Source organism: Hyperoodon ampullatus (assembly GCF_949752795.1).
Source record: "Hyperoodon ampullatus genome assembly, chromosome: 5".
In the NCBI taxonomy this organism is placed as follows: Eukaryota; Metazoa; Chordata; class Mammalia; order Artiodactyla; family Ziphiidae; genus Hyperoodon; species Hyperoodon ampullatus.
Window position 1 is genome coordinate 59,787,158 of NC_136918.1, and position 26,351 is coordinate 59,813,508.

Consider the following 26,351-nt stretch of genomic DNA (forward strand, 5'->3'; position numbering starts at 1 on the left):
CATGTGTAATCTGAAGAAATACTTCAAGTGATGCTTAAAATCTGTGGGCTACACAGGGTTTCAAGAGACCTCTGCCTTGCCTGGCACAATTTCTTGGCAGTGGAGCGGTGGTCTGGAATTGGCTGGTGGGGTAGTGGGAAGGAGAGAGGACTCAGACATTTTGTTTTTCACCTTTGAACTGTCTTCCTAAATGGCCTGTTTTTACCTTGAGGATCTTCCTTGCACCTTTGCTCAGGCAAGGAGTCTCTGACTGGCTCCAGAGTCCTCTACAGCAGGGGTCCCCAAACCCCAGGCCATGGACCGGTACAGGTCCGCAGCCTGTTAGGGACCGGGCCGCACAGCAGGAGGTGAGTGGCGGTGAGTGAGGGAAGCTTCATCTGCTTCTCCCCATCGCTCCCCATCGCTCACGTTACCGCCTGAACCATCCCCCACCCCTTTCACCCCGCCATGCCTCCCCCCCATCTGTGGAAAAATTGTCTTCCACAAAACCGGTCCCTGGTGACAAAAAGGTTGGGGACCACTGCTCTACAGGGGCCTTCCACTTCTCTTTGATCTATGGTAACCCCAAATAGAGGGCCTTCCTTCCCTCCTTCCTTTTCTTCCCTCCCCCAGGCCCAAGTACCAAATCCTGACCATGTTACCCTGTAACTATCGCTGGGTTGTGTCTCCTTCTCATTCCCCAAAGTCCAGTCTTAGCTGAGGCTTTATGATCTCTCCTGAGCTGCTTCATACTGCATCTCCCCTAGGTCGTGTCAAATCCATCCTCCATCAGCTGTTCCCCATCTGAGAGCTCCCGGCGCCCTGCCCCATAACAGCTCTGCTTCTCAGAGGATGCACAGGACTCCACGTGGATCTGGCCTCACTTGCCACACAGCTCCCCCTTTACCCCCAATACAGACAGAGTCTGGGCTCATCTGGGCAGCCCCAAGAACCTGCACATCTCCAGAAACGCACAAAGCAGTTCTGCCCTCTGGCAGGTTCACCCGGGCCAGTCAGGATGATACCTCTTCCAAGAAGCCCTCCCTGATGCCCCCACCCCTCCATAAGACTGATCGACAAGCCCCTTTATGCTCCCTTACCTCCGCGCCCTATCCGTGTTAGTGCCACTCTATGCTTTTTCGCCTGGCCTCCGCAGGTACGTGCACACTTTGGGGAAAGGACTGTGTCATAATCGTCTTTGTATCCCCGGGCCCTAGCCCATCAGCTGTGCCCCCTAAACCTCGAGAACTTCCCCCTGCAAAGGAGCCAGGGTGCCCTCCCTCAGTGTGTCTTTAACCCAGGGCAGGTGACCTGGACCCAGCGGGGTGACCAAAGAGCCTCCATAGCATCGGCGGTCACTGCCCGCCCCCAATCAGGCCTCAGGGACCAAGGGAGTAATGGCGAAGGTCGCCACAGCCGGCTGGTTCCGGCGCTGGGGGTCGTGCGGTGGATCTGCTCCCTGCGCAGATCTTTGGCGGCCTGGGGCGGCTGGCGCATGCGCGCGGTCGTCATGACAACGCCGCTGCCGCGGCCCGCTGGATGCAGAGAGCATGCAACGCAGCCCGCAGGAGGCCAGGCCTGAGTCCCAGACCCCACCTTCCGCCCCATCTACGACCCCTACTCCGGCGTGGGCTGCGGCCGACGGTAGCGGTAAGAAATAGGGGGTCCTTTGGCGCCGGCCTCGCCCGGCCGAAACGCGCGAGGGCCGTCGGGGCCAGGCCGATTCCTCCGAGCAGACTTCGGGCCAGAGGTGGTCCGGCGGGAGGGTGCCCCTGGGAACCCCAGCTGTGGCCGGAACTTCGGGGCGCCCCCAAACGCAGGCGGGAGCGGAGCCCCAAGTTCCCGCAGCGGGTACGCAGTTCGCGCCGTGGGTTGTCCTGAAGTACTAAAGCGTGTGTGTCGTTTTGCTCTTACGGTCTCTGAGAAGGTTGTCTGGATATACTTCTCGGGCCCCTTTTTGTGCAGTCTCCAGAGAGCAGGGCCCAGGTGGGCGAGAGGGTCTGGAAACCGCTATTTGCGCCTCTCCGCCAGCTCGGTTTTAAGTATTTCCGCACCCATGAATTATCCGGTAGCAAGTTAGGTATAGTGTGAACGCCCTCTCCCTCCACAATTTCCACTTTGGACACTTGTGTTGTAGATATGGAATTGTGCCAGAAGCCTTCGTATTCCTCAAGCACCATGAGGTGAGCATTGATATACTCTGCTTTTAGCAGAAGAGGAAATTTAAGATAGAAGAATTTAAGTAACTTGTTCAGCGTCATACAGACGTTTTGGATAGGCACCCAAGTATGACACCCTCAACCCTTGGATTTCCCAGTACTTGGCTGTTCCAGTATAGGAGGGCATTGGGAACCGCCTCCAAAATGAGCCTTAACTAGAATTTTTTAAACAGGCTGTTAAGTAAAAATTATTTGGAATTCAAGACTCCAGTGTGGATTAAAAATGAAATCCAGGTTAGAGTTTTGGCATTTTCTTGTGTAATTGGTTATTCCTAGGTTTTGCTTTACAATTTGCAGACTGGTTTATTATTTTCTCCTAATATGAATACAGTATAGGAAATAAATTATTGGTGCCATAGAATCCTGACATACAATAGGTGAATTTTAAATAAAAGAGAGAGTAGCAGAAAGATATAGCTGAAGCTTTAAAATAATCTACATCCATGGCCAGGTAATTAAATACAAATATTCTTGTAAATTTCTTTAGCTATATGTAGCTTGTAATCTAAGATTCCTTCACGTCTTCACAAAAACATGACCTGTAAGTCTGACATCTGTCTGCATGTCCTGGATATGGTTGTGCCAGCTGAGGGCAGGCAGAATGAACGTCAGAGAAATTCTCAGGGCGATCCTCTCTTCTCTTTGATGACATACCTAAGATCGTTTAAAAATCAAAATGGAGTAACTGTGGTACAGGCACGCAAAATGGAGCCAAGTGGCCATTGTGGATATGATTTCAGATGCATTCCTTCATCACTGAGAGCTTGAATTTTCTCTGAACTGTATTAGCAGCTGCTAGTTGCAACCTTGTAGTTTCAAATTACCCCCACCTTTGCAATTTTGTGTTTCAGACTCCTAACCAATCCTTGCTTACCAAGCACCCTTACTTCTTGCCAGCTCCAATCCTAATTCTTGACAAACAATTTATGTAACCTTGTGGGTTTTTTGCCTTTATAAGCCCCCACCATTTTGTAGTCTGGTGGAACACAGTTCAAGTGCTTCTTGGATCTGTGTCTCCTGGGTTGCAGTCCTAACAAACCCCAAATAAACACGCCTTTATTTCAATCAGGTCTCTATTTCTGAAATATTGTTTAACATTTTTAATACCGAGGAAAGTAGTAGCCAGAAGAGAGGAAAGAAGCCCAGTGGGAGCCCAGCTCCAGGAAGTAAATCCGTTTGAGATCTACTTGCTTTGTTTTCTGTTGAGGACGCTAAACTAGCATTTTTTTGGATTGCATTCCATGTTAACCATGGTCACGAAAGTCCTAAGTCTGGGAGCATTTTTAACCTCCCTCCCCGCCAGGCTCAACAATCTGAGGAATCTTTGAGCACCTGAGAGTTTTAAATGTCCTGAGAAGTGTTGTAGGTAGGAATCTGTTTAGCATTGTTCAATTCATCATTTCCCAAACTTATTTGACAGTAAAAGCTATTCTATTTAGAGCATCGTTGATCATCTTGTAGATTAGTATTCCACAGAACACAATTTGGGAAATATTGTGCTAAAGTATTATTTAAATACATGAAAATTTCCTAAAGTAAGTGAAGGATTTCTTTAAAAAAATTTCTTTTAATTGAAGTATAGTTGATTTACAATGTTGTGTTAGTTTCAGGTGTATAGCACAGTGATTCAGTTATACATACATGTATATAGGTATATTCTTCTTCAGATTCTTTTCCATTATAGGCTATTACAAGATACTGAATATAGTTCCCTGTGCTATATAGTAGGTCCTTGTTGTTTATCTATTTTATATCTGGTAAGTGAAAGGTTTCTTATGTACATCCATCCACAAGACAGAAGTTATGCTGACATTAAAATTTTTCAGAGAATATCTAATGATATGGGAAAGCTGCTCACAATGTTAACTGAAGAAAAAAAGGATATAGAAAAAGAAAAATAATAGGGAAGAAATACCCCCAGACCTCAGTTGTGGTGGTTCTTTGGTAGTGGGATTGCTGATGAATGTTTCTTTTCTTTTCTTTATTTTCTTTTTGATATTGAAATTTTCAAGTTATCTGAAATAAGTGTGGGTTAAATTTATTTATTTATTTATTTATTTGGGCTGCACTGCAGTGCAGTGAAAGCGCAGAGTCCTGACTACTGGACCACCAGGGAAGTCCCCTAAATTTATTTTTTTAAGTTTATTTTAAAAAACTATAAGAAAGGTTTATTTGCTTTCACTTGTAATATGATGTTCCTCATCTTAAATCTTGTTTTGCATATTTGTTTAGCAAACTCTTTAGTTCATATAGTGCAGAAATCCACTCAGCAAATAAGATCTTTGAGATGTAGAGACTTAGAGAAGCTGGATCCTAAAGACCTCAGGCTGATTGAGTAGTGATATCTCTGAGCATGTACTGTTAAATAGACATACCCAAAAGGTAGGACAGAACATACAGACAGTGGTGTGTGCTTCTAAGAAAAGTGTCAACATACCTTCTACCCAAGAAGGCCTGGGCCTCAAAAAGGATGCTTTTAAAGTAGTAGCGAAGGGGAGGGGGGAGGGATAAATTGGAAGACTGGGATTGATATATACACATTACTGTATATAAAATGGATAACTAATAAGGACCTACTGTATAGCACAGGGAACTCTACTCAATACTCTGTAATGACCTATATGGGAAAAGAATCTTAAAAAGAGTGGATATATGTATATGTATAACTGATTCACTTTGCTGTACACCTGAAACCAACACAACACTGTAACTCAACTATACTCCAATAAAAATTTTAAAAAAGTAATATTGAAAATAATAAGACCATTAAGGAAAAGTGCAGGTATAACAGCGGAACAAGTTCTTAACTCCTGTTTTGTTTCTGTCTTCCTTATTAAGGACTGGACAGGGAAAATCACCTTTAGAAAGAGGAAATGGAAGGCCAGGGTAGGTGCAGTGCTTCTGTGAGCTAGGCCTCAACTTGGTGTTAGACAGCACAGACAGAGCTGTATTCAAATGCCATCAACGTGCATGGTATAGAGGGTCTCCAAGAAGCCTATAGGACTGGGTGATTTTTCAGATCCCTTTTGAGTTTAGACTCTATGATAAAATTGTCTTTGTTTGAAGCCATGATAAGCAACCTTGAGTCACCCTAACCCATTATAGCAGAGTAGGAAGAGACTTTGGAGTCAGTATGATTCTGTACTCTGCCCTTATTATCTGTATGATTTTAGGCAAAATACGTAATTTCTTTGACATCATTTTCCTCAGCTGCCAGACCTGTTACATAACAGAGGTTAGTTCTCCCTCTGTGTCACTTCGAAGTTAGTGTCTGCCCACTCTCAAGTGGGTACTTCTATGGCCCTAGTTCTCCAAACAGCATTTTTCTTCTCTCCCATTCCTTCTTATTTTTCTTCCCTTTCTGTAATCTTAACGTCATCTCCTTTTCTTCACCCTGCCCTCAACTCTATACGCACACGTTTGTATCTTTGAAAGAAGTCTAATTTTTTTTGGCAGGGGGGAAGCACCTGGGATAATGTATATGTGATGAAGGGTAATGCATTTATTTTTCAAAAGCTGCAGAACCTATTGGCGGTCTACAGGAATATTATTATGAGCTGTGTATGGAAAAATCCCAGGAAATTAAACCTTTTATATTGCATATACTCCAAGAAGTGGACGAAGAAATTGAAAAGGGGTAAGGAAGACAAATACTTGATTACATCAGTAACATTCACTGATATTCATCTGTGTGAAAATACTGGAACATTGAGTGATTTGAAAGCCATGTGCAAATGCTTGATAAAGTGGACATACTTTTTGATTCAGCATAGATGATTGACATAGTTAGGTCTTGGAGGTAGTGGAGTTTACTGAAAAAGGACTAGACCAGCATTCTCCAAGTCTGGGTTCCAGATTTGTCCTTAACTCCTGTGAGCTGAGTTTACTTATGTAAATCATTGAAGTCTTCAATGTCATTATCTGTCAAGTGGGAATACTTTGGTTTTCTTGTGGTTGAGAAGTTAAACTATGCATATATTAAAGTGCTTTGCAAAAGCTGTAGAATATTCAGTAGTTTTAAGTTACTTGATATAAATCTGTATTGTGGTACATACTTGGTTCCAGTAAATGCTATCCATGATGTTACTAAACATGAAGGAAAAATACTTTCATTTCTTTACTGGATTTCTTTTTTATATTTTAACAGATTGGCAGGAATCACATTAAATGTTGCTGGTAACGGTCACTTAATGCCAGTAGAAAGAGTAACAGGTGAAGATTTTTGGATTCTTTGCAGAATTTTAAAGAATAATCCATATATTAATGGTATGTCTCCTTAAGAATCATTCCTTCCAACTTTCATTTTCCTGATTTTAACTGTTCACTAGAAGGAATATCAGCTTCTATTCATCTGTGTTCTTCAGGTTTGGATGTTAGATATAACCTCATAAGTGATGTTGGTGCATCCTCTGCTGCAAAACTGCTTCAGGTATTATTTTACTACAAAATGTTCTTGGTTCATTTTTTTTTTTTTTCTCCCAGGACCCAGTTAAGAACCAGCCCTTTCTTTGGAACATGCAGGGTTTCAGCACCCCTAGTCTGCTAAGCTATCCCTTTATTGCAGACTTCACTTTGGAGATACGCAAGCTGAAATGCTGTTTTATGGTTGCATTTTATTTAAGAAAGACAGTGTGGTCCACCAATCAGAATAGGTGTCGTTAAAGAAAAGGCTTTGTTTCAACCTCAGAAGATTGGCACATATGTATGTATGTCTGTATTTTCAGTTAAAATAAAATGTTTAAAGCAGCATATATCATTTTTTAGTCTTCCCTTAAAATGGCTTTTTAATTTCCTATTTGTTCCATTCTCATCTGCTACAAGTGCTTCTAATGAGCTTAAAATGATCTTAAAATTCTCATGTCCATTAAATGGCACACAATGTAAGGACAGAGTGAAGATTAAAAAAAAAAAGTGAAGTAACCAAGTTATTTTCATCATCAACCACAAATAAAAATGCTGCAAAAGCATCATCATCAAAATATTCTTAGTTCTGTTTACGGTGAAATCACCTAGTCTAATGACACACACACAAAACACTAGTTTTGCAAAATGTCAAGTGTCCTGACTCTGTGCCATATTTATAACACTTGAAATATACTAAAAACCCATTTGTGTATTTGGTCTCAGTAGAGCTGGTACCTAGAGCCTCCTAAGTCATCTTTTGCAAACTCATATGCTATGGTTAAGTACATAAAGCACATCCATACTTTGAATCATTGATCAAAAATGAATATATTGCCATTATATTTGTTTAAATGATCATGTTGATTTTTTTTCCTTAATGGTCCTTTCTTTTGCTGGACCTTGAAATTTCCTCGTTATAAAGATTTTTTTTGGAGGTAAACATTTTTACTTAAAAAGCAGCTCTTACATGTTATTGATTTTTAATAATACATATGTAATAGCTTCTTTTCTCTCCTTATTTTAGAAACAACATAATCTCATTTACTTAAACCTTATGTTTAATGACATTGGGCCTGAAGGTGGAGAACTGATTGCTAAAGCACTACATGTAAGCATTCGTATACCTCAAACTAACATTTTATTTGGGAATTTTAACTTCTTTAGTTTTAGCTTGGAACCAACAGAAACAAATGTTAATGTCAACTTATTTTAACATTGTGCAAATGTATATTTTTTATTTCACTTCAATTTATTAAAATCTGGACATTACATGAGCACTTTTGAACTCATTTTTTTTTTCTTTTTTTTTTTTTTGGAGTGTAATTGCTTTACAATGGTGTGGTAGTTTCTGCTTTATAACAAAGTGAATCAGCTATACATATACATATATCCCCATATCTCTTCCCTCTTGGGTCTCCCTCCCTCCCACCCTCCCTATCCCACCCTTCTAGATTGTCACAAAGCACCGAGCTGATCTCCCTGTGCTATGCGACTGCTTCCCACTAGCTATCTATTTTACATTTGGTAGTGTATATATGTCCATATATACACTACTATGCTCTCACTTTGTTCCAGCTTACCCTTCCCCTATCTGTGTCCTCAAGTCCATTCTCTAGTAGGTCGGCATCTTTATTCCCTTCTTGCCCCTAGGTTCTTTTTTTTTTTTAATTTTTTTTTATTTTGCTTTATAACAAATTTAATCAGTTATACATATACATATGTTCCCATATCCCCTCCCTTTTGCGTCTCCCTCCCACCCTCCCTATCCCACCCCTCCAGGCGGTCACAAAGCACCGAGCTGATCTCCCTGTGCTATGCGGCTGCTTCCCACTAGCTATCTACCTTACGTTTAGTAGTGTATATATGTCCATGCCGCTCTTTCACTTTGTCACAGCTTACCCTTCCCCCTCCCCATATCCTCAAGTCCATTCTCTAGTAGGTCTGTGTCTTTATTCCTGTCTTACCCCTATGTTCTTCATGACATTTTTTTTCTTAAATTCCATATATATGTGTCAGCATATAGTATTTGTCTTTCTCTTTCTGACTTACTACACTCTGTATGACAGACTCTAGGTCCATCCACCTCCTTACAAATAGCTCAATTTCATTTCTTTTTATGGCTGAGTAATATTCCATTGTATATATGTGCCACATCTTCTTTACCCATTCATCCGATGATGGACACTTAGGTTGTTTCCATCTCTGGGCTATTGTAAATAGGGCTGCTATGAACATTTTGGTATATGTCTCTTTTTGAATTATGGTTTTCTCAGGGTATATGCCCAGTAGTGGGATTGCTGGGTCATATGGTAGTTCTATTTGTAGTATTTTAAGGAACCTCCATACTGTTCTCCATAGTGGCTGTACCAATTCACATTCTCACCAGCAGTGCAAGAGTGTTCCCTTTTTTCCACACCCTCTCCAGCATTTATTGTTTCTAGATTTTTTGATGATGGCCATTCTGACTGGTGTGAGATGATATATCATTGTAGTTTTGATTTGCATTTCTCTAATGAGTAAAGATGTTGAGCATCCTTTCATGTGTTTGTTGGCAGTCTGTATATCTTCTGTGGAGAAATGTCTATTTAGGTCTTCTGCCCATTTTTGGATTGGGCTGTTTGTTTTTTTGTTATTGAGCTGCATGAGCTGCTTATAAATTTTGGAGATTAATCCTTTGTCAGTTGCTTCATTTGCAAATATTTTCTCCCATTCTGAGGGTTGTCTTTTCATCTTGTTTATGGTTTCCTTTGCTGTGCAAAAGCTTTTAAGTTTCATTAGGTCCCATGTGTTTATTTTTGTCTTTATTTCCATTTCTGTAGGAGGTGGGTCAAAAAGGATCTTGCTGTGATTTATGTCATAGAGTGTTCTGCCTATGTTTTCCTCTAAGAGTTTGATAGTTTCTGGCCTTACATTTAGGTCTTTAATCCATTTTGAGCTTATTTTTGTGTATGGTGTTAGGGAGTGATCTAATCTCATACTTTTACAAGTCCCTATCCAGTTTTCCCAGCACCACTTATTGAAGAGACTGTCCTTTCTCCACTGTACATTCCTGCCTCCTTTATCAAAGATAAGGTGACCATATGTCCGTGGGTTTATCTCTGGGCTTTCTATCCTGTTCCATTGATCTATCTTTCTGGTTTTGTGCCAGTACCACACTGTCTTGATTACTGTAGCTTTGTAGTATAGTCTGAAGTCAGGGAGCCTGATTCCTCCAGCTCCATTTTTTGTTCTCAAGATTGCTTTGGCTATTCGGGGTCTTTTGTGTTTCCATACAAATTGTGAAATTTTTTGCTCTAGTTCTGTGAAATATTGTGCAAATGTATATTTTTTATTTCACTTCAATTTATTAAAATCTGGACATTACATGAGCACTTTTGAACTCATTTTTAAAAATAAACAGCTTTATGGATAAACCATAATGGAAAATATAAAAAAAGAATGTATATATGTGTATAACTGAGTCACTTTGCTGTACAGCAGAGATTAGCACAACATTGTAAATCAACTATACTTCAGTTAAAAAAATAGAGAATAAAAAAATAAAGAGCTTTATTAAGATATAATTCACATATACAAAATTTACCCTTTGTAACTGTTCAATTCAGTGTTTTTTTAGTATATTGAATACAGTGGACCCTTGAACAGCACAGGTTTGAACTGTATGGGTCCACTCATATGTAGATTTCTTTCACTAAATACCTGCTGCAGCACCACACAATCCACGGTCAGTTGAATCTGAGGATGCAGGACCTCGGATACCGAGGGCCAAATGTAAACTCATTTTCAACTGCACAGAGGGTCGTCACCCCTAACCCCTGTGTTGTTCAACAGTCAGTTATATTCACAGTTATGTGACCATCACCACTATCACTGTTTTTAGAACATCCCCCCCCCCCCCCCCCCCCCGCAAAAGGAGCCCTGTACCCATTAGTAATCCCTCTCTGTGCTTCTCTCTCTCAGTCTAGCACCTGGCCGTCACATCTACTTTCTACCTGTAGATTGCCTATTCTGGCCATTTATAAATGGAATCGTACAGTATGTGGCCTTTAGTGACTGGCTTAATGCTTTCAAATTTTATCCATGTTTTAACATGCTTCATTTCTTTTTATTGCCAAGTAATATTCCATTGTTTGGAAATATCACATTTTGTTCATCCATTAGTTAATGGACATTTGGGTTTCCACTTTTTGTCTATAATGTATAATGCTGCTATGAATATTTGCACACATTTTTCTGTGCATGTATGTTTTCAGTTTTCTAGGGTACATACCTAGAAGTGAAATTGCTGGTTCATTTGGAAACTCTGTTTAACATTTTGAGTGACTGCCAAACTGTTTTCCAACGTGGCTGTCCCTTTTTACAATTCCACCAACAGTGTATGGGTGTTCTGATTTCTCCATATCCTCACCAGTACTTGTTATTGTCTTTTTTTTTTTTTTTTCGGTACGCAGGCCTCTCACCGCTGTGGCCTCTCCCGCTGCGGAGCACAGGCTCCGGACACACAGGCTCAGCGGCCATGGCCCACGGGCCCAGCCGCACCGCGGCACGTGGGATCCCCCCGGACCGGGGCACGAACCCGCGTCCCCCGCATCGGCAGGCGGACTCTCAACCACTGCGCCACCAGGGAAGCCCTTGTTATTGTCTTTTTGATTTGAGCTATCCTAGTGGGTATGGAGAGGTTTTGTGGTTTTGATTTGCATTTCCCTAATGAATAAAGATGTTGAATATCTTTTTATGTGCTAATTAGTCATTTGTGTATCTTCTTTGGAGAACTATCTGTTCAAATCTTTTGCCCTTTCTGGAGTCCCTTATTAGATACATGATTTGCAAATATTTTCGCACATTCTGTTGGTTGCCCTTAACTTCCATAGTGGTGTCTTTTGAAGCACAAAATTTTTTAATGTTGATAAAATTCATTTTATCTATTTTTTCTTTTGTTGTTTGGGCTTTTGGTGATGTATCTAAGAAGGCTACAACTTCATGACTTTGCCTAATCCAAAGTCATGAAGATTTACACTTATATTTTCTTCTAACAGCTTTTTGATTTGGCTCTTTGATTTAGTTCTCTGATACATTTTGAGTTAATTTTTATATATGATGTGAAGTAGGAGTCTAATTTCATTCTTTTTCATGTGGATATCCATTTGACCCAACACCTTTTGTTAAGACTGTTCTTTCCCCATTAATTTTGACATCCTTGTTGAAAGTCAGTTGATTATAAATGTGAGGGTTTATTTCTGTATTCTCCATTCTATTCTTTTAATCTATATGTCTATTTTTAGGCCAGTCTCACAATATCTCGACTACTGTAGTTTTGTAGTAAGTTTTAAAGTCAAGAAGTGAGTCCTCTTTGTTCTTTTTTCAAGATTGTGTTGGTTCTTCTGGGTCCCTTGCATTTCCACATGAATTTTAAGATCAGTTTATCAATTTCTGCAAAAAATGCAACTGGGATTTTGAGAGGGATTGCTTTAAATATTTAGACCAATTTGGGGAATATTGCCATCTTAATATTAAGTCTTCCGATCCAGGAACATGGGATGTGTTTCCATTTACTTAGGTTGTTTTTATTTTTTTAATATTTATTTTTTTTTGGCCACACTGCACAGCATGTGGGATCTTAGTTCCCCGACCAGGGATGGAACCCATGCTTCTTGCAGTGTAAGTTCGGAGTCTTAACCACTGGACTGCTAGGGAAGTCCCTGTTTAGGTTGTTTTTAATTTCTTTCAACCATGCTTTGATGCTTTGTAGTTTTCAATGTGCAAGTCTTGCCCTTTTGTTAAATTTATTCCTAATGTTTTATTCTTTTCGATGTTATTATAAATGGAGTTTTCTTAATTTCATTTTTAAATTGTTCATTGCTAGTGTATGGAAATACAGTTGATTTCTATATATTGATCTTGTGTCCTGCAGTCTTGCTGAACTCATTTATTAGTTCTTATTTTTATTTTTATTTTTTTGGCCAGCTTGTGGGATTTTAGTTCCCTGACCAGGGATTGAACCTGGGCCCTCAGCAGTGAGAACACGGAGCCCCAACCACTGGACTGCCAGGGAATTCCCCATTTATTCATTCTAACAGCTTTTGTTTTGTTTTGGTTTGGGTTTTTTGGGTGGATTCCTTAGAATTTTCCACATATAAGATCATGTCGTATGCAAACAAGAGTTTTACTTCTTTTCCAACCTGGATGCCTTTTTTTTTTTTTTTTTTTTTTTTTTTTTGCGGTACGCGGGCCTCTCACTGTTGTGGCCTCTCCCGTTGAGGAGCACAGGCTCCAGACGCGCAGGCTCAGTGGCCATGGCTCACAGGCCTAGCCGCATGTGGGATCTTCCCGGACCAGGGCACGAACCCGCGTCTCCTGCATCGGCAGGCGGACTCTCAACCACTGCGCCACCAGGGAAGCCCCTGGATGCCTTTTTTGTTTCTTTTTCTTGCCTAATTGTCCTATCTAGACCCTCCAGTACAATGTCAAATAGAAATGGTGAGAGTGGACATCCTTGCCTTCTTCCCACTCTTAAAGGGGTTTGACTTAATTTTAAAGATAATTATTTACACTTGTATGTCCAAATACTTATTCACTAGGACAATGAAATGTCTGTAATTTTGTGAAAGATTTATCAAAAGAAATGAAATAAGAGAAGGAATTAAACTTCACAAATGTCTGAGAAATTGTATCACTTTCAAAATGATATGGGGGAATGTGAAGTGATTGCTTAATGGGTACAGGGTCTCCTTTAGGGGTGATAAAAATGTTTTGGAACTAGCTAGAGGTGATGGCTGCACAACACTGCGAATGTAGGAAAATCCAGTGAATTGTACATTTTCCTGCTTATTTTTTTTTCTGCACCATGCGGCTTGCGGGATCTTAGCTCCCCAACCAGGGATTGATCCCAGGCCCTCAGCAGCGAGAGCATGGAGTCCTAACCACTGGACCGCCAGGGAAGTCCCAAATTGTACATTTCAAAATGGTTAATTTTGTGTTATGTGAATTTCATCTCAATTTTAAAAGGTGTTATTATTTTCTTAGAAGATAAATTTATAGATTTTCTAATGAAAGGAAAGTTATTAAAATCTGCTTCATTCACTGGTCATTATTTTGCTGTCTATTTCCTGGGCATTCTTTCTACTAAACTATTAAACTAGATTTTTATCTGTTATGGGAAATTGAATGTTACCTTTAAGGAATATATCCTGTTCTATCTCCATGAAAACCTGATGAGTCTGCAAATAGTAATAGAGTCTCCTAACTCATGTAATCTAAAGAGAATTCTGTGGGTTAAAATTTTAACCAAGTTTTGCCTCTTTTCCTTTTCAGAAGAATACAACTCTGAAACACCTAAGAATGACTGGAAACAAGATTGAAAATAAGGGTGGAATGTTTTTTGCTGCAATGCTACAAATTAATTCATCCTTAGAGAAATTAGATCTGGGTGACTGTGATCTGGTGAGTTAAATTGGGTATCAGATAGTCACTCAGATATTGGATCATTCTCCCTGGAAACTAGCATAGAGGAGTGTCAGAGACCAGCTAAATGACAGGCTTATGAATGATTAAGCTTGTCTCTAAGGTCTAATATCAGAGAAAATATTTTTTTAAAATAAGAATCAGATTATAATAATATTATGGAAGAATATCCAGTGTAATAAAAATCTTCCTAAACTTCCATCTGTTACCCTTCTTAACTTGTATGGGATTTTCTAAAGAAGATGATTATGTTCCTTTTAATTAAACAAATACTGCTTCATTCGTATAATATAAATTTTTTACTCATGGAAACATTTTGCAGTGAGTAGTTATGTTATAGCATGAAACCTAAGATGATGCTAAGAGCTGCTCTGAGCCTTCATCTGGACTGATAATGAGAAGATTGTCTGTTTTGCATGTCTTCAAATTCTAGGTTTCATTTTCTCAAACATGCCTTCAAACCTTCAGGCCTACTGTTAGGAACCTATTGTTAATAGGTTAATGCAAAATTACTGGGACAGGAAAACAGATGAGCCAAGGAGGCTATTTGGGGTAATAGGCTCTAAAGCTTAAGAAGGGGGTAGATGCAGCCAGTATGGTCTTGGGAAAGCATTAATTCGATATACAGTTGACTCTTGATAACACGGGTTGAACTGCTGGGGTCCAGTTATATGCAGACTTTTTTCAATAGTAAATACTACAGTTGCTACAGGATTCAAGGTTGTTTGAATCCATGGATACCAAGGTACACAGTTGATCCTTGACCCTTTAAGGGTCAACTGTGTATTGTCTACACATACCAGTCACAATTCTAGATTCTAAGGATACAGGAGTGCATCAGATATGGTCTCTGCCCTCATAAAGGTTATATTTTAGTTAGGAAAACATCAGTAAGTTAGAGAAAAGTGCGACAAAGTTGGCAGAGTACTCTGATAATGGGCAGAAGGTAATATGCATGATAGGATGGTTCCCCGAAGACCTGAGGAGGTCATACTTAGGAGTCGTGAAGGATGAGAAAGAGCTCCCTTGAAGAGGGTCCATGGCAGAACATTCCAGGCAGGGGGTCCAGAACACACAGACTCTAAGATAGTGCTTCCCCAAGTGTGGTATGGGTAGCATACTGACTGACATAATCTGAGGTAATTTTAATACATATTTATTTTTACAAATGCTTTCTATTTATTTCAAGGGATTGTGGCTTTCCATTTAAGGTAGTGACAGTTTTAAAGTAAATATAAATGAAAAGTGAGTTGATTTAATGGAAAAGTATTAGGTAAAGAGTAAAACTGATACTCAGATACGGCAAAAATCATGAGGGGAGTACATGAATGATGAAATACTGAGTCTGAGAACTAAAAAGCCAGAGTAGCTACACAAAGGGAGTTAAATGCAAATTATGGAAAGGCTTTGAGGGGTGACATGATATGATTGGTGCTTGTAAAAGATCACTCTTGTTTCTCTGTGGGGAATTAGAGGGTGGTGAGAGGAAGCCCACTGACCACTTAGGCAGTTTCTGCAGTAATTCAGGTGGGTGATGAGGACTGGCGTTGAGGTGGTAGCTACAGAGATGGACTAATTTGAAACATCTTTTGGAGGCAGAATCTGTAAGACTTGCTGATCAACTGATAGGAGAGTAAGAGGACTGACTGGTGAAGTGGAAGAAAGCCCAGGTTTTCTGGCATAACAACTAGATGTGTGTGCATCACAGAGATGGCGGAGGACTAGGCCCTTCCAATAAGGTAGAGGGAGGCCTGTGGGAGCAGTGAAAAATGTGATTAGTAACCCTTTCCTGCCACAAACACACACTTAAAGTACTAGTATGAATGTAAAAGAAAGCTTGCATTAAGGATATACACTATAAGTAGTATAGAGCCCTAGCTGGGATCCACTTGTGTGTCTGTATTTCTGTGCATCATATAGAACCTTGAGGGGTTAGGAGCAAACCTAGAGGTAAACACCGGAGGAAATGGATACTGAAACCTTAAGAAACTCCCCATGTATGTTATAGATTTTAGGGCAGAGAGAAAATAACACAGTAACAATTCATTGCTGAATTTGATCAACTTACAATTGAAGGATCAGGAAATTACTTAAACTTTTTAAAAACACAATTTTGATTTGTCAGACTCCAGATTACTGATCTTGAAATATTAGGGGTTAATTTATATACTTTGTCAGTTTCCTTAATGAATTTACCTGTTTTTAGGGAATGCAGAGTGTGATAGCATTCGCTACAGTCCTAACTCAAAACCAAACAATTAAGGGATTAAACCTAAACCGACCTATACTGTATGGTGAACAGGTATGTATTCAAAGTGAGCAGTTAATAAGGCTACATGTGAATAAAACGAAGGTACTACTTACTGAAGGTTATGTCAAGATTCATGAATGCATTGTATTTTTAGAACTGTAAACTACTGTTTACAAAGAAAAACTTGGAAGGAAAATTTTAAATTCTTGGTAAGAGTTTTATAAATATGGTTTTAGATGTTGCTTATTTAAACAGAAAACATGTCGTCTATTTTTCCTATAAACTCATTCTCAGTGAGTAAACCTGTGAGGGGCAGAGGGCTTAAGATGAAAGCATAAATGATGAAAGTTTTAAAGGCTGGAGGATTATAAGAGCCCAGTGTGAACTGTTTTGTGATTTGTTTGTTCTTGTTACACTGATGTGATGAACCATTACATTTTTGAAATCCTGAGCTATAACGGCAAATTGCATATGAATAGCAGTCTGGGAGGTCTGGACTTGTTGCTTCAGGTAAGCTGCACGCTAGAGACAGAAAGACGGTAAAAACATGGTTCCAACTCTCAAGGCTTCTCCTTGCCCCTTAACACTCTTTTAGGTGGCTTTCCTCTCTTATCAGCAAAATGCTAGGGAATAAGAACTCGTTTTACTATGGGGCTAAACAAAAACAGAATATCTACTAAAAGAAAAAGTTCAAGGACTTTCGTCTTTAAATCAGCTACTTCACTGTTCCCCATTAGTATGAGTAATTGAGAATTAACCATATTTAAAAAAATTTTCCTATTTGTAAGTATATTTTGCATTCATTGTCTACATAGATCTCTCCCTTTGAATTATCTCTGTACTTTCCTGTACGAAAAATTTTGGAATTTTACATCATGTTAATTGCTTCATGTTTACAAATTTAATCTCAAAAAGACAACTAGAATCCTCAAATAGAAGAACCTACTTTAAAGACCAGCAAAATACCTGGCTCAAAGTAAGCATTCAGTAAATTGTTTCATTTCTCATTCTTTACTCAGTAAATCTTTGAATGCAACCCTAAACAAGAAACAATGCTGGTGCCAGGGATAATGTCAAAGCACATAGCCCTCATTTTCAAAGAGCTTTTTTTCAGTCCACATGGAGGGAGATCCACAAGTCTGGAGAGTGATATGCTCAGGGTGCCTTGGGAGCAGGAGAAAAGATATAGAAATCAATGCAGGGGGATGAGGGGATGAGAGGTGGCAGGGAAGCTTCTCAGATTGAGGACATGTTAAGAGATTTGAAGGCTGAATCAAACTTTTCCGGATTAAAGCCCTGAGGAAGTATGTTAAACTATATGAAATTATATTAGAAGCACAATTCCTCTTTTAAATGTTGAGTGGTGTCATTACTCCTAAATCCATCTGAGAATAGTTATTGAAAGCCCAGGGCCTCCACTAGGGAAAGCCCACGCGCACGCAGCAACAAAGACCCAACACAGCCAAAAAAAAAAAAAAAAAAAAAAAAAGCCCAGGGCTCTTTCTCAGGCCCCGGACCTTGCTCTTAGCCTGGTGCTTCTGGGCAGTCAGCTAAACTAGCCTGCTTTCTGTTCCTCTCCAAGGCAGCCACCACCTTCTATCCCTGACAGTACTATTCTCTTAAATGGTTGTGGAGTAGAATCCTCTTGTGCTTCCTCATGCCTGCTGTTCCCAAATACAAGCCAGCAAACCTATTTCATTTAAGGGTTTTACTGTTCATTATCCGGGGAGCTTAGAAAAAGGCTGATGCTAGGTGCCACCCTAGGCCAAACTAAGCCACAAACTGAGTGAGTGGAGCTAAAAAAAACCACCAAACAACAAAAACCCTTTACTATCTGTGATACTAGTTCCCTTTCTTAATAAGGATGGTCCCTCTTTCAAATCTCTTGACCTAAAAATGCAGTCAAGACATACATCACATCCGTATTGAGTATGTCCTCTGCTCCAGGCACTATGCAGAGCAATACTGGACCTCTCAGTGGTCAGTTCTCATTTAAGATTTCAGACTACAGCTTCCCTCTGGATATGTATTTTCAGTGTCAAAGCAATAACTTAAATCAGATACAGTATTATAGAATATTGAACAATAATAAATGCTTTGTGGTTTTCTATAGAACACCAATTTTGTGCCAGGTACTTTTGTTAATTTATTTACTTCTGTGAGGGAAGTAAAATTTTACCTATTTTATATAGAAAAGGGAACTGGGACTCAGCTAGATGAAATAATTCGCCCAAAGTGATAAAGTTAGTACAAGGTAAAGCTAGCATTTGGACAGTTTTATTATAAAGCTCATGTACAATCTGCTATTGCTATATGATTTTACTTAACTTTTATTTTTTCTCAAAGTACTTTTAGATAATTCGAGCATATATGGATATCCATGATCAGCATTTCCAGTGACTATAAAACTTATAAAAACAGCAATAATGCACCAGGACTTCTTATCATAAAATACTTTGGCCCATTCATTTTAAGACATGCTTTGATTCTGTTAAAAATTTAAAGTGCTTGGTGTTCAGATCCTCACTGAGGTTACATACCTTTTGCCTGGAAGCAGCGGAGGGAGGGAGGGAGGGAGGGAGGGAGGGAGTCTAAAAACTACAAAGAGTGGAGATCAAGAGCAAAGTTTAGAAACATATGTAAGGGGCAAGAACACCTTGTCTTGAGAGGACAGCAGTAAAGGAGCTTCCATGCTCAATTTTTTTTTTTGGCCACACCGTGCAGCTTGTGGGATCTCAGTTCCCTGACCAGGGATTGAACCTGAGCTCCAGCAGTGAAAACTCCGAGTCCTAACCACTGGACCACCAGGGAATTCCCTCATGCTCAATCATGGGACCAATTATTTTGATTTATTTTTCCTGCTGGGATGATTGTTGCTTTTTTAGTAATGATTTTTTTTAACCAGCCTCTCTTAAATCACTTAGTCACTGTACTTTACAAGTGCCTGCTGCCTGTTTCTAAGACAGTAAAGATATTTGTGGCAAAATGATTTTTTTTAAAAGCCATGCCAAACAAATTGCAAATCGTAGACTAATCGTCTTAACTGATAAAATCTTTTTTAAAAGCTAATTTAAATAACTTTGCATTTTGGAATAAACATGTACTGCTTCAAAATTATATTCTAGAAAAAAGATTATCTATTTTTAGGAAGAGTCCACAGTTCATCTAGGCCACATGTTGAAAGAAAATCAGTGCCTTGTTGAACTACACGTGTGTAAGCATGACATAAAAAACTGTGGTATGAAACAGTTATGTGATGCACTGTATCTGAACAGAAGCCTACGCTACCTTGATGTAAGCTGGTAAGTGATAACATATATTAATTCAGGAGTTAAATCATGGGAATAATCTCTGTAAATATTCTCTGTAGATAAGATTCTTTGTTAGACACTAATTCCAAAAATTAGAAAATGCAACCATTGTTGTCAACTTTTTATCTTGAGCCTTAGCTAGTATTTATTCGGCTTATACCGATATAATAACTTGAGATCAATTTAAATATGTAAACCAGAATAGAAGCAACTTTTTTTTTTTTTTTTTTTGCGGTACACGGGCCTCTCACTGTTGTGGCCTCTCTCATTGCGGAGCACGGGCTCCGGATGCGCAAGCTCAGCGGCCATGGCTCACAGGCCTAGCCACTCCACGGCATGTGGGATCTTCCCGGACCGGGGCACGAACCCATGTCCCCTGCATCGGCAGGCGGACTCTCAACCACTGTGCCACCAGAGAAGCCCAGAAGCAACATTTTATGGCAAATTTTTATTAAATTTTTTGGAAATTGAGTGATTAAAATAAATCTTAACTAAAATAGAAAGTACTTATTACTATATGTTTTCAAGCATGCTATCTCTATGAATAAAAGAATACTTCATATTTCCAAATATAACTACATATTTATCCTTTCCCAGCAATAAAATAACTCAGGATGGAATGGTGTGTTTGGCCGATGTACTGAAAAGCAATACTACCCTGGAAGTAATAGATCTTTCTTTTAACAGAATAGAAAATGCAGGAGCAAACTATCTCGGTGACACTCTTGCTTCACACAACAGGACTCTTAAAGCGTTAGTATGGTTTTATATTTAACCAAAATATCAGAAAAACTTAAACTTTTTAGACTACTAACCTTAAACCTCTTACCTCTTAAGATTCATGGTGAAATATGAAAACTCAGTTTCTAAATTGACATATTAAGTTACAGGAAACATTTCAATTTCTTCTATTTTTCAAAAAGTAATGTCTTTTAAAAATTAGATTGATTCTAGTTATGACTGCTTAAAATTAATGAGAAAATTCTTATTACTTATTTTATCCTGAATTCTAACAGAAAAATTATAATCATTCAATATGATCAAGACTCTAAAATAAGAATGAATCAAAGAAGTAAATATTACTTGGATGACTTTATCTTGAAAAATATATCTGTAATCCACCCCAAACCTTTACTGAATAATAAATAGAAAACAATAGACTGTTTATTTCCAAAATGTAGGTAGCTCTACTTAGGTACATGAAGTATCCAACTAGAAAACTAAGCTTCTTGGATTTTAGGAATTATTAGGTCAATATTTCGATTATACATTAAATGTATTTAATGCTAAGACTTAACACAATAAAATGTGTGTAATAAATGCTGTTGCTAGCTTACGCACTCTTTGTGGAACTGTTGGTTTCCAGGGTTATTACTTTTTGGTTTTCCATAGGTTGTCAGTGGTAAGCAACAACATAGAGGGAGAAGGACTTGTTGCACTTTCACAATCAATGAAAACAAATCCCACACTCTCTAATATCTACATTTGGGGAAACAAATTTGATGAAGCTACATGTGTGGTAAGTTTTTTTCTTCACTGAGGCTTTTTCTGGGGTTTTCCCTATAACGTCAGATGTTATATACAGATGCCTTAGACATGATTACAAAGCATAACGAGACACTGCAGTTTTGATAAATTTTAATGTTAAGTCCTAAAAATTAGCTACTGGAAAGTTTTGTGGTTGAAATAGGAAAAGATATCAAATACTACATATTAGTATAAAGATCACTGAATTACACAGTCCCAATTTCTCCAAAGTTAAGTTTTTTTAAATCACAATTGTTGATTTATTTTAAATTTGCTGTGGCACAATCTCCAATCTGCTACTCAATAATTAAACCAAGACACAGAATTTGGAGAGATATAGTAAAAGCTGTCAAAATATTTGGTGTGTTGCTTATGTAAATACAGAGAACCCTTGATACTGCTTTCAACACACACAAAAAGCATAGTAACAAATAGTTTTCATTTGGAAAGAAAAACAAGATGTTAGGGGACTTCCCTGGTGGCACAGTGGTTAAGGGTCCACCTGCCACTGCAGAGGACATGGGTTCGAGCCCTGGTCCGGGAAGATCCCACATGTTGCGGAGTAGCTAAGCCCGTGTGCCACAGGTACTGAGCCCGTGTGCTCTAGAGCCCACGTGCAGCAACAAAGACCCAAGACAGCCAATATATATATATATATATGTTAGAATTCTCAAAAATTGCCAAAAGACTAACCAGAATTCTATCACTAAAAAGGCTAATAAAATGTACACTATTAAAAGAAATTCCTTGATTTCAGAAAAACATATCCACATTCTATACACTAGAGGCTGAGGTGAGTTGGAACTACTAATGACAAGCTACAGCAGAAAGCAACTAGAGTTTTGAATCTTTTACTGTCTAATTTCTGCCATTCTCTATAATCGCAACCGTACTGACAAACTAGTTTAACATGTTTGTACGACACTTTTACGTAGGTATCAATGATCCATAAGATATATACAAAGAAAATTCTACAATGAAGAAATAATTAGTGCCCAGCCAGGCCAGAATCTAATACTATGGGAATGGTCTCTCTAAGCCTAAATCTGAAGATTACCTTCAGGGGGTCCATGAACTCCATACAGTTGTATGCCAAAATCTGTGATTATTTATTTTTCTGAAAAATGGATCCCTGGCTGTCATCGGATCTTCAAGGGCATATACAACAGCACTCCATCCTCTTTTATGAGTCAGTCACCTTAGGACTTGAAAATTTTGACCATGAGACCTTTGGTCCACAAAATTGGTAATACATAGAATTGTTATCTCTGGGAGTCATGAAACAACAAAACATGCCTAATAACGTTAAAATGTAGAAATAAGTTTTGCAAGACTGTAATTACATTGTGTGGAATTAAATGAATAAAAACTACAATGCCTGGAAAATATTAAAATTCAGCAGTGTTATACAGAATATTTTATTTTAAACTATAAATTATCACATCTAATTTGAATGTTGAAATTCGTTTAAGCACTGTAAAATGAATAAACTATTTTCTTAATGATACAGTTTTTCTTAAAAATCCTAGGCATATTCAGATTTAATTCACATGGGCCGTCTAAAATCAGACAATACAGATGTGGAGCCATTTGTGGTGGATGGACACGTGTACCTTGCAGAAGTCTCCAATGGCCTTAAAAGGCATTATTACTGGACACCAGGTTATGGAGAAGCTTGCAGCCCATCATCTAATGCAGGTCTTACTCTTGTACCAGTAGGTCAATATCTATGAAAAACAAGCTTTAATTTTCATATATTTGTCTTATTACTCTTCACAGAGATTACATTTTATTGTCTATTAAATTTTCTTTCATAAATTAGAACAATGAAAAGAGATACTAAACTGTGAATAAAGAAATTTAGCAAAATAGGGACTAAAATTTGAACACCTGGAGAAGGAAATCAAGGAACTAATTTCTTTTTATAAAGAAAATATACCCAAAGAGTAAAGTAGCATACAAGGAGAGGTCATTATAGGTATCCTAACTGAAAGTTGTCATGAAGTGGTAAAAAGGTTTCAGGTGGCAGATTCCAGGGACTGTCAAGGGGTTTAGAGGTTGAAAAAGTATTTTACAAATGGGTATTGATACAATTTCACAAATACAGGCAAATATATATAAACATATACAAATACATATAAATGTATGCTTTCCAAACAAGTCAGTGCTGCCAGTGAATTTTTAAAAAAAGATAATTCTCTCTTTTGGAGGATGCCAATAACATTTTCATGATTTGATGGCAAACAATTACTGTTGTCTGTGGTCAATCCTGTTTTCAAATTAAAATTTCTATGAAGAGGCAACAGACACCACGATCCTTTGATTACAGACCCATGTTCACAAATTAATTCATACATACCACTTAACTGTTTAATCTGAATGATTTATTACTGCTAAAGCTGAGCAAAGTGTGAGGAAAAAAATTTTATGTGAACAATTTAAAGAGGTTACTTTAAGTTCTGCAGTCTAAATGGAAAAACCATCTATCTCTAAATGTTGAGAGAGGAATAAACGTGATAGCTTTACAGTTGTCAGAGTATTGGCTCTCAAAGTACTGTGAATTCCTCAAATCATAGCTGTATTTATTCACAAAAATTAACATTACAAAAAACCCCCACATCTGTCATTGTCCATTCCTTTAATAGATTAAAGAATTAAGATAAATATGCCCTACTCACTACTTAATGTTTTTAAAAGTTTAACAGGTTTTTCCTTATATTCAGCACCTCATACCACACCTCCATACTCCTTGGGGAAACTGGGGTGGTGGTGGTGAGGGGGTGGCACAGATGGTGGTGGTGGTTATGAAATGGGAAGAACATCTGAATAAATTATATAAGCCATGATTTGCACTTAATGTTCTAGAGCTACTGAGCCAGGAAAGACCTAAATGCCTTACCAAATCCATTCTCACGCTTTCAGAGAGATGAATTTTATTTTACTCTTAGTTATTAGCTTTTATCAAACTTTAGTTTCCAATGTTCTCTATATGTTTCAGATCTTACTTTCTTTCCACTTTAAGATCTCTCCTCTGCAGATACAAAGACTAGCTGTTTTTTTACCAAGTTCTTTTACATTATTACATGCTGAATATAGCTAGAAATAATTAACTGTATCTAAAAAAAAAGTTGTATGTCCGAGGAAGGTCATGTCTAGTGTTAAAAATGCAATAGGAAATTTTAAAAAATTTTGTCTTTTGATCAAATTTGAAAAACTGCAGAATTCAATGAGTGCAAGAAAACCACGGTATAGGAAAAAATACAAACATTTCTAACAATTGTCATTACATTTGGAAAACATTAAGCTGGTGAGAAAATGCTACTCCTAGCAATTAGATAGCCAATAAACTCAGACTTGAGAAACACTATGACAGACTTCTGTCACAGACACTTGAACATCTGTCCAAAGAGTAAAGATAGTTTAAACTGAAGATACCAAATCAGCATTTTTTAAAGTATGGAGCATCAGAATCACCTGGGGCAAATGTTAAAAATACAGATTCTTAGAGTGAGAGCTACTGAATCAGAATTTCTGAGGATAGTCTGGGGAATCCGCATTTTTACAATCCAGGTCATCTTTAATCTCACTGAAGTTTAAAAACCAATCCTCTGGTTTTCTCATTCTTCAAATTAGTTTCTTTAATATATACTTCTTTTAAATGAAGTATCTAAGTGAATAGCGAGATGAATTATCACAAAGCTAACCCATCTGTGTTAACCAGGACCCAGATAAAGATAGTAAATGCCATAAGCTCCCCCAGAACCACCTCCAACCATGTTCCAATAGACAACCACTATCATGATGTCTAACATCACAGAGTAGTTGTGCATGTTTTGGAATTTTATATAAATGGGATCATAAAGTATATATACGCTTTGTGTCAGACTTCTTTTGTACATTAGTGCAATTCATTCGTGTTGTTTAATGTAGCAGTGTCTACTTCAGCTTTCATTGTTTTGAAGTATTCCATAATATGCTGGGTAGGAGTCCACAGGATTCTCAAAGAGATACTCCCAGGCTAGGACACAGCCATATCAAAGTAAACCTTTCTAATGCAGTTTGCTTTCCCAAGCTACTCTCTGTTCCTCTGTGCTACAGAGGGGACCCACAAGTTCCTATATTCTCCCAAGGGGAGACTGACAAGGTAGCTGAGTGGGAAGCAAATAGGTAAATGGGAAATAGGCTTACCTGGAGCCTGCAGTGGAGTGGCATGTGCTAAACCTGCAACCTTACTTACCGGACTGCTTGAGACATTTTTGCAGAAGTCTCAGAGCTCTCTTCTCCGCACCCAAGAGAACTAAGGTGAAGCCAGGTCAGCCAAGAATTACTGGGCTCTGACCAGGCTAGGGAAAACCTGATCACATATTTTACAAGCTGTTGCCTATTGCATAAGAGGCCAGCAGGATGCCCAGAGAACAGAGTGAAGACAGTGTCTTCCCTGATGCCATTTTGTCATGCAAGCCTCCTCTCCTCCCCATATATGTGGACAGCATTTTAGAGAGAAGACAAAGGGTAGAAATAAGAAAGCAATTTTCAAAATGTTTAAGCAGTACCTTAAGATATTATAAATTCTACCTGCTTTGTATCAGATTAGGTTTTGAAGTGCCTAGGACTAAAAGTTAATTTTTTTCTAGACTTCCCACTGGGTGCAAGAGTTCTGTAGGAAAAATCCCCCTTCTTCTGCACATCTGAATTGTAACGAGCAAATCTGCAATCATATACATGTTATACATTTCCTTCCATTTTCCTCTTAGCAGTCATCAAGATCCAGCTCAAATCCAGCCTCAAATTACAGTGTTGCAGACTCTATTATGCTCATCATTTAACAAAGTTTCAAGTTTGAAGCAAAAAAGCAAGAAATAAAGTGGTTTGTACCTTTTAGATATTTGATAAAATGATCTTGTTTGCTGTACGCACTCTGCTTTTCAAACTAAATGGTAGTATTCATTATGTCTTATCTACTCAAACCATATCCACCTGGGTTCTACTCCCACTATTATTACTGCAGCTGCCTTTCTCAGGGGATCATTCATGCTCCAATTACCCAACCCAATTACTCAACCCAATGTTGTCTTTGATTTGCATCGTATCTAATTTCTCTGTACCACGTGATCAGTACAAAGCCACTTTTGTCTTCGTGAAACTTGCATCACCCTGGTTTTCTTCCTATTATCACTTTCCATCTCTTTTTCTGTCTTT

General features: G+C 38.5%; 1 protein-coding gene across 2 annotated transcripts; it reads left to right on the top strand.

Annotated features, from left to right (window-relative positions):
• The first annotated feature begins 1,614 nt into the window (after positions 1–1,614).
• Positions 1,615–26,009, top strand: LRRC34 (leucine rich repeat containing 34). Of its 2 annotated transcripts, XM_079705464.1 has the most exons (12): positions 1,615–1,629; positions 5,715–5,835; positions 6,346–6,464; positions 6,563–6,627; positions 7,627–7,710; positions 13,914–14,042; positions 16,270–16,365; positions 19,462–19,616; positions 20,223–20,378; positions 21,018–21,144; positions 22,682–22,871; positions 25,910–26,009. In XM_079705464.1, exons 2-12 carry the CDS (start codon positions 5,762–5,764, stop codon positions 25,993–25,995), a joined length of 1,281 nt encoding a protein of 426 aa, XP_079561590.1. In that variant the 5' UTR covers positions 1,615–1,629; positions 5,715–5,761; the 3' UTR covers positions 25,996–26,009. The 2 variants fall into 2 exon arrangements, 1 of the variants encoding a protein (XP_079561590.1); XR_013810922.1 differs by lacking the exons at positions 1,615–1,629; positions 5,715–5,835; positions 6,346–6,464; ... (5 more) ...; positions 22,682–22,871; positions 25,910–26,009 and adding an exon at positions 11,054–11,322 and having other exon boundaries at positions 6,575–6,627.
• The last annotated feature ends 342 nt before the right edge of the window (positions 26,010–26,351 follow it).

Bases quoted from the DNA above. Each gene is read 5' to 3' on its own strand.
- LRRC34 (XM_079705464.1), top strand. From the start codon at position 5,762: ATGGAAAAATCCCAGGAAATTAAACCTTTTATATTGCATATACTCCAA. The intron at 19,617-20,222 runs GTAAGTGATAAC...ATCCTTTCCCAG, and splicing joins CGCTACCTTGATGTAAGCTG to CAATAAAATAACTCAGGATG. The intron at 21,145-22,681 runs GTAAGTTTTTTT...TAAAAATCCTAG, and splicing joins TTGATGAAGCTACATGTGTG to GCATATTCAGATTTAATTCA.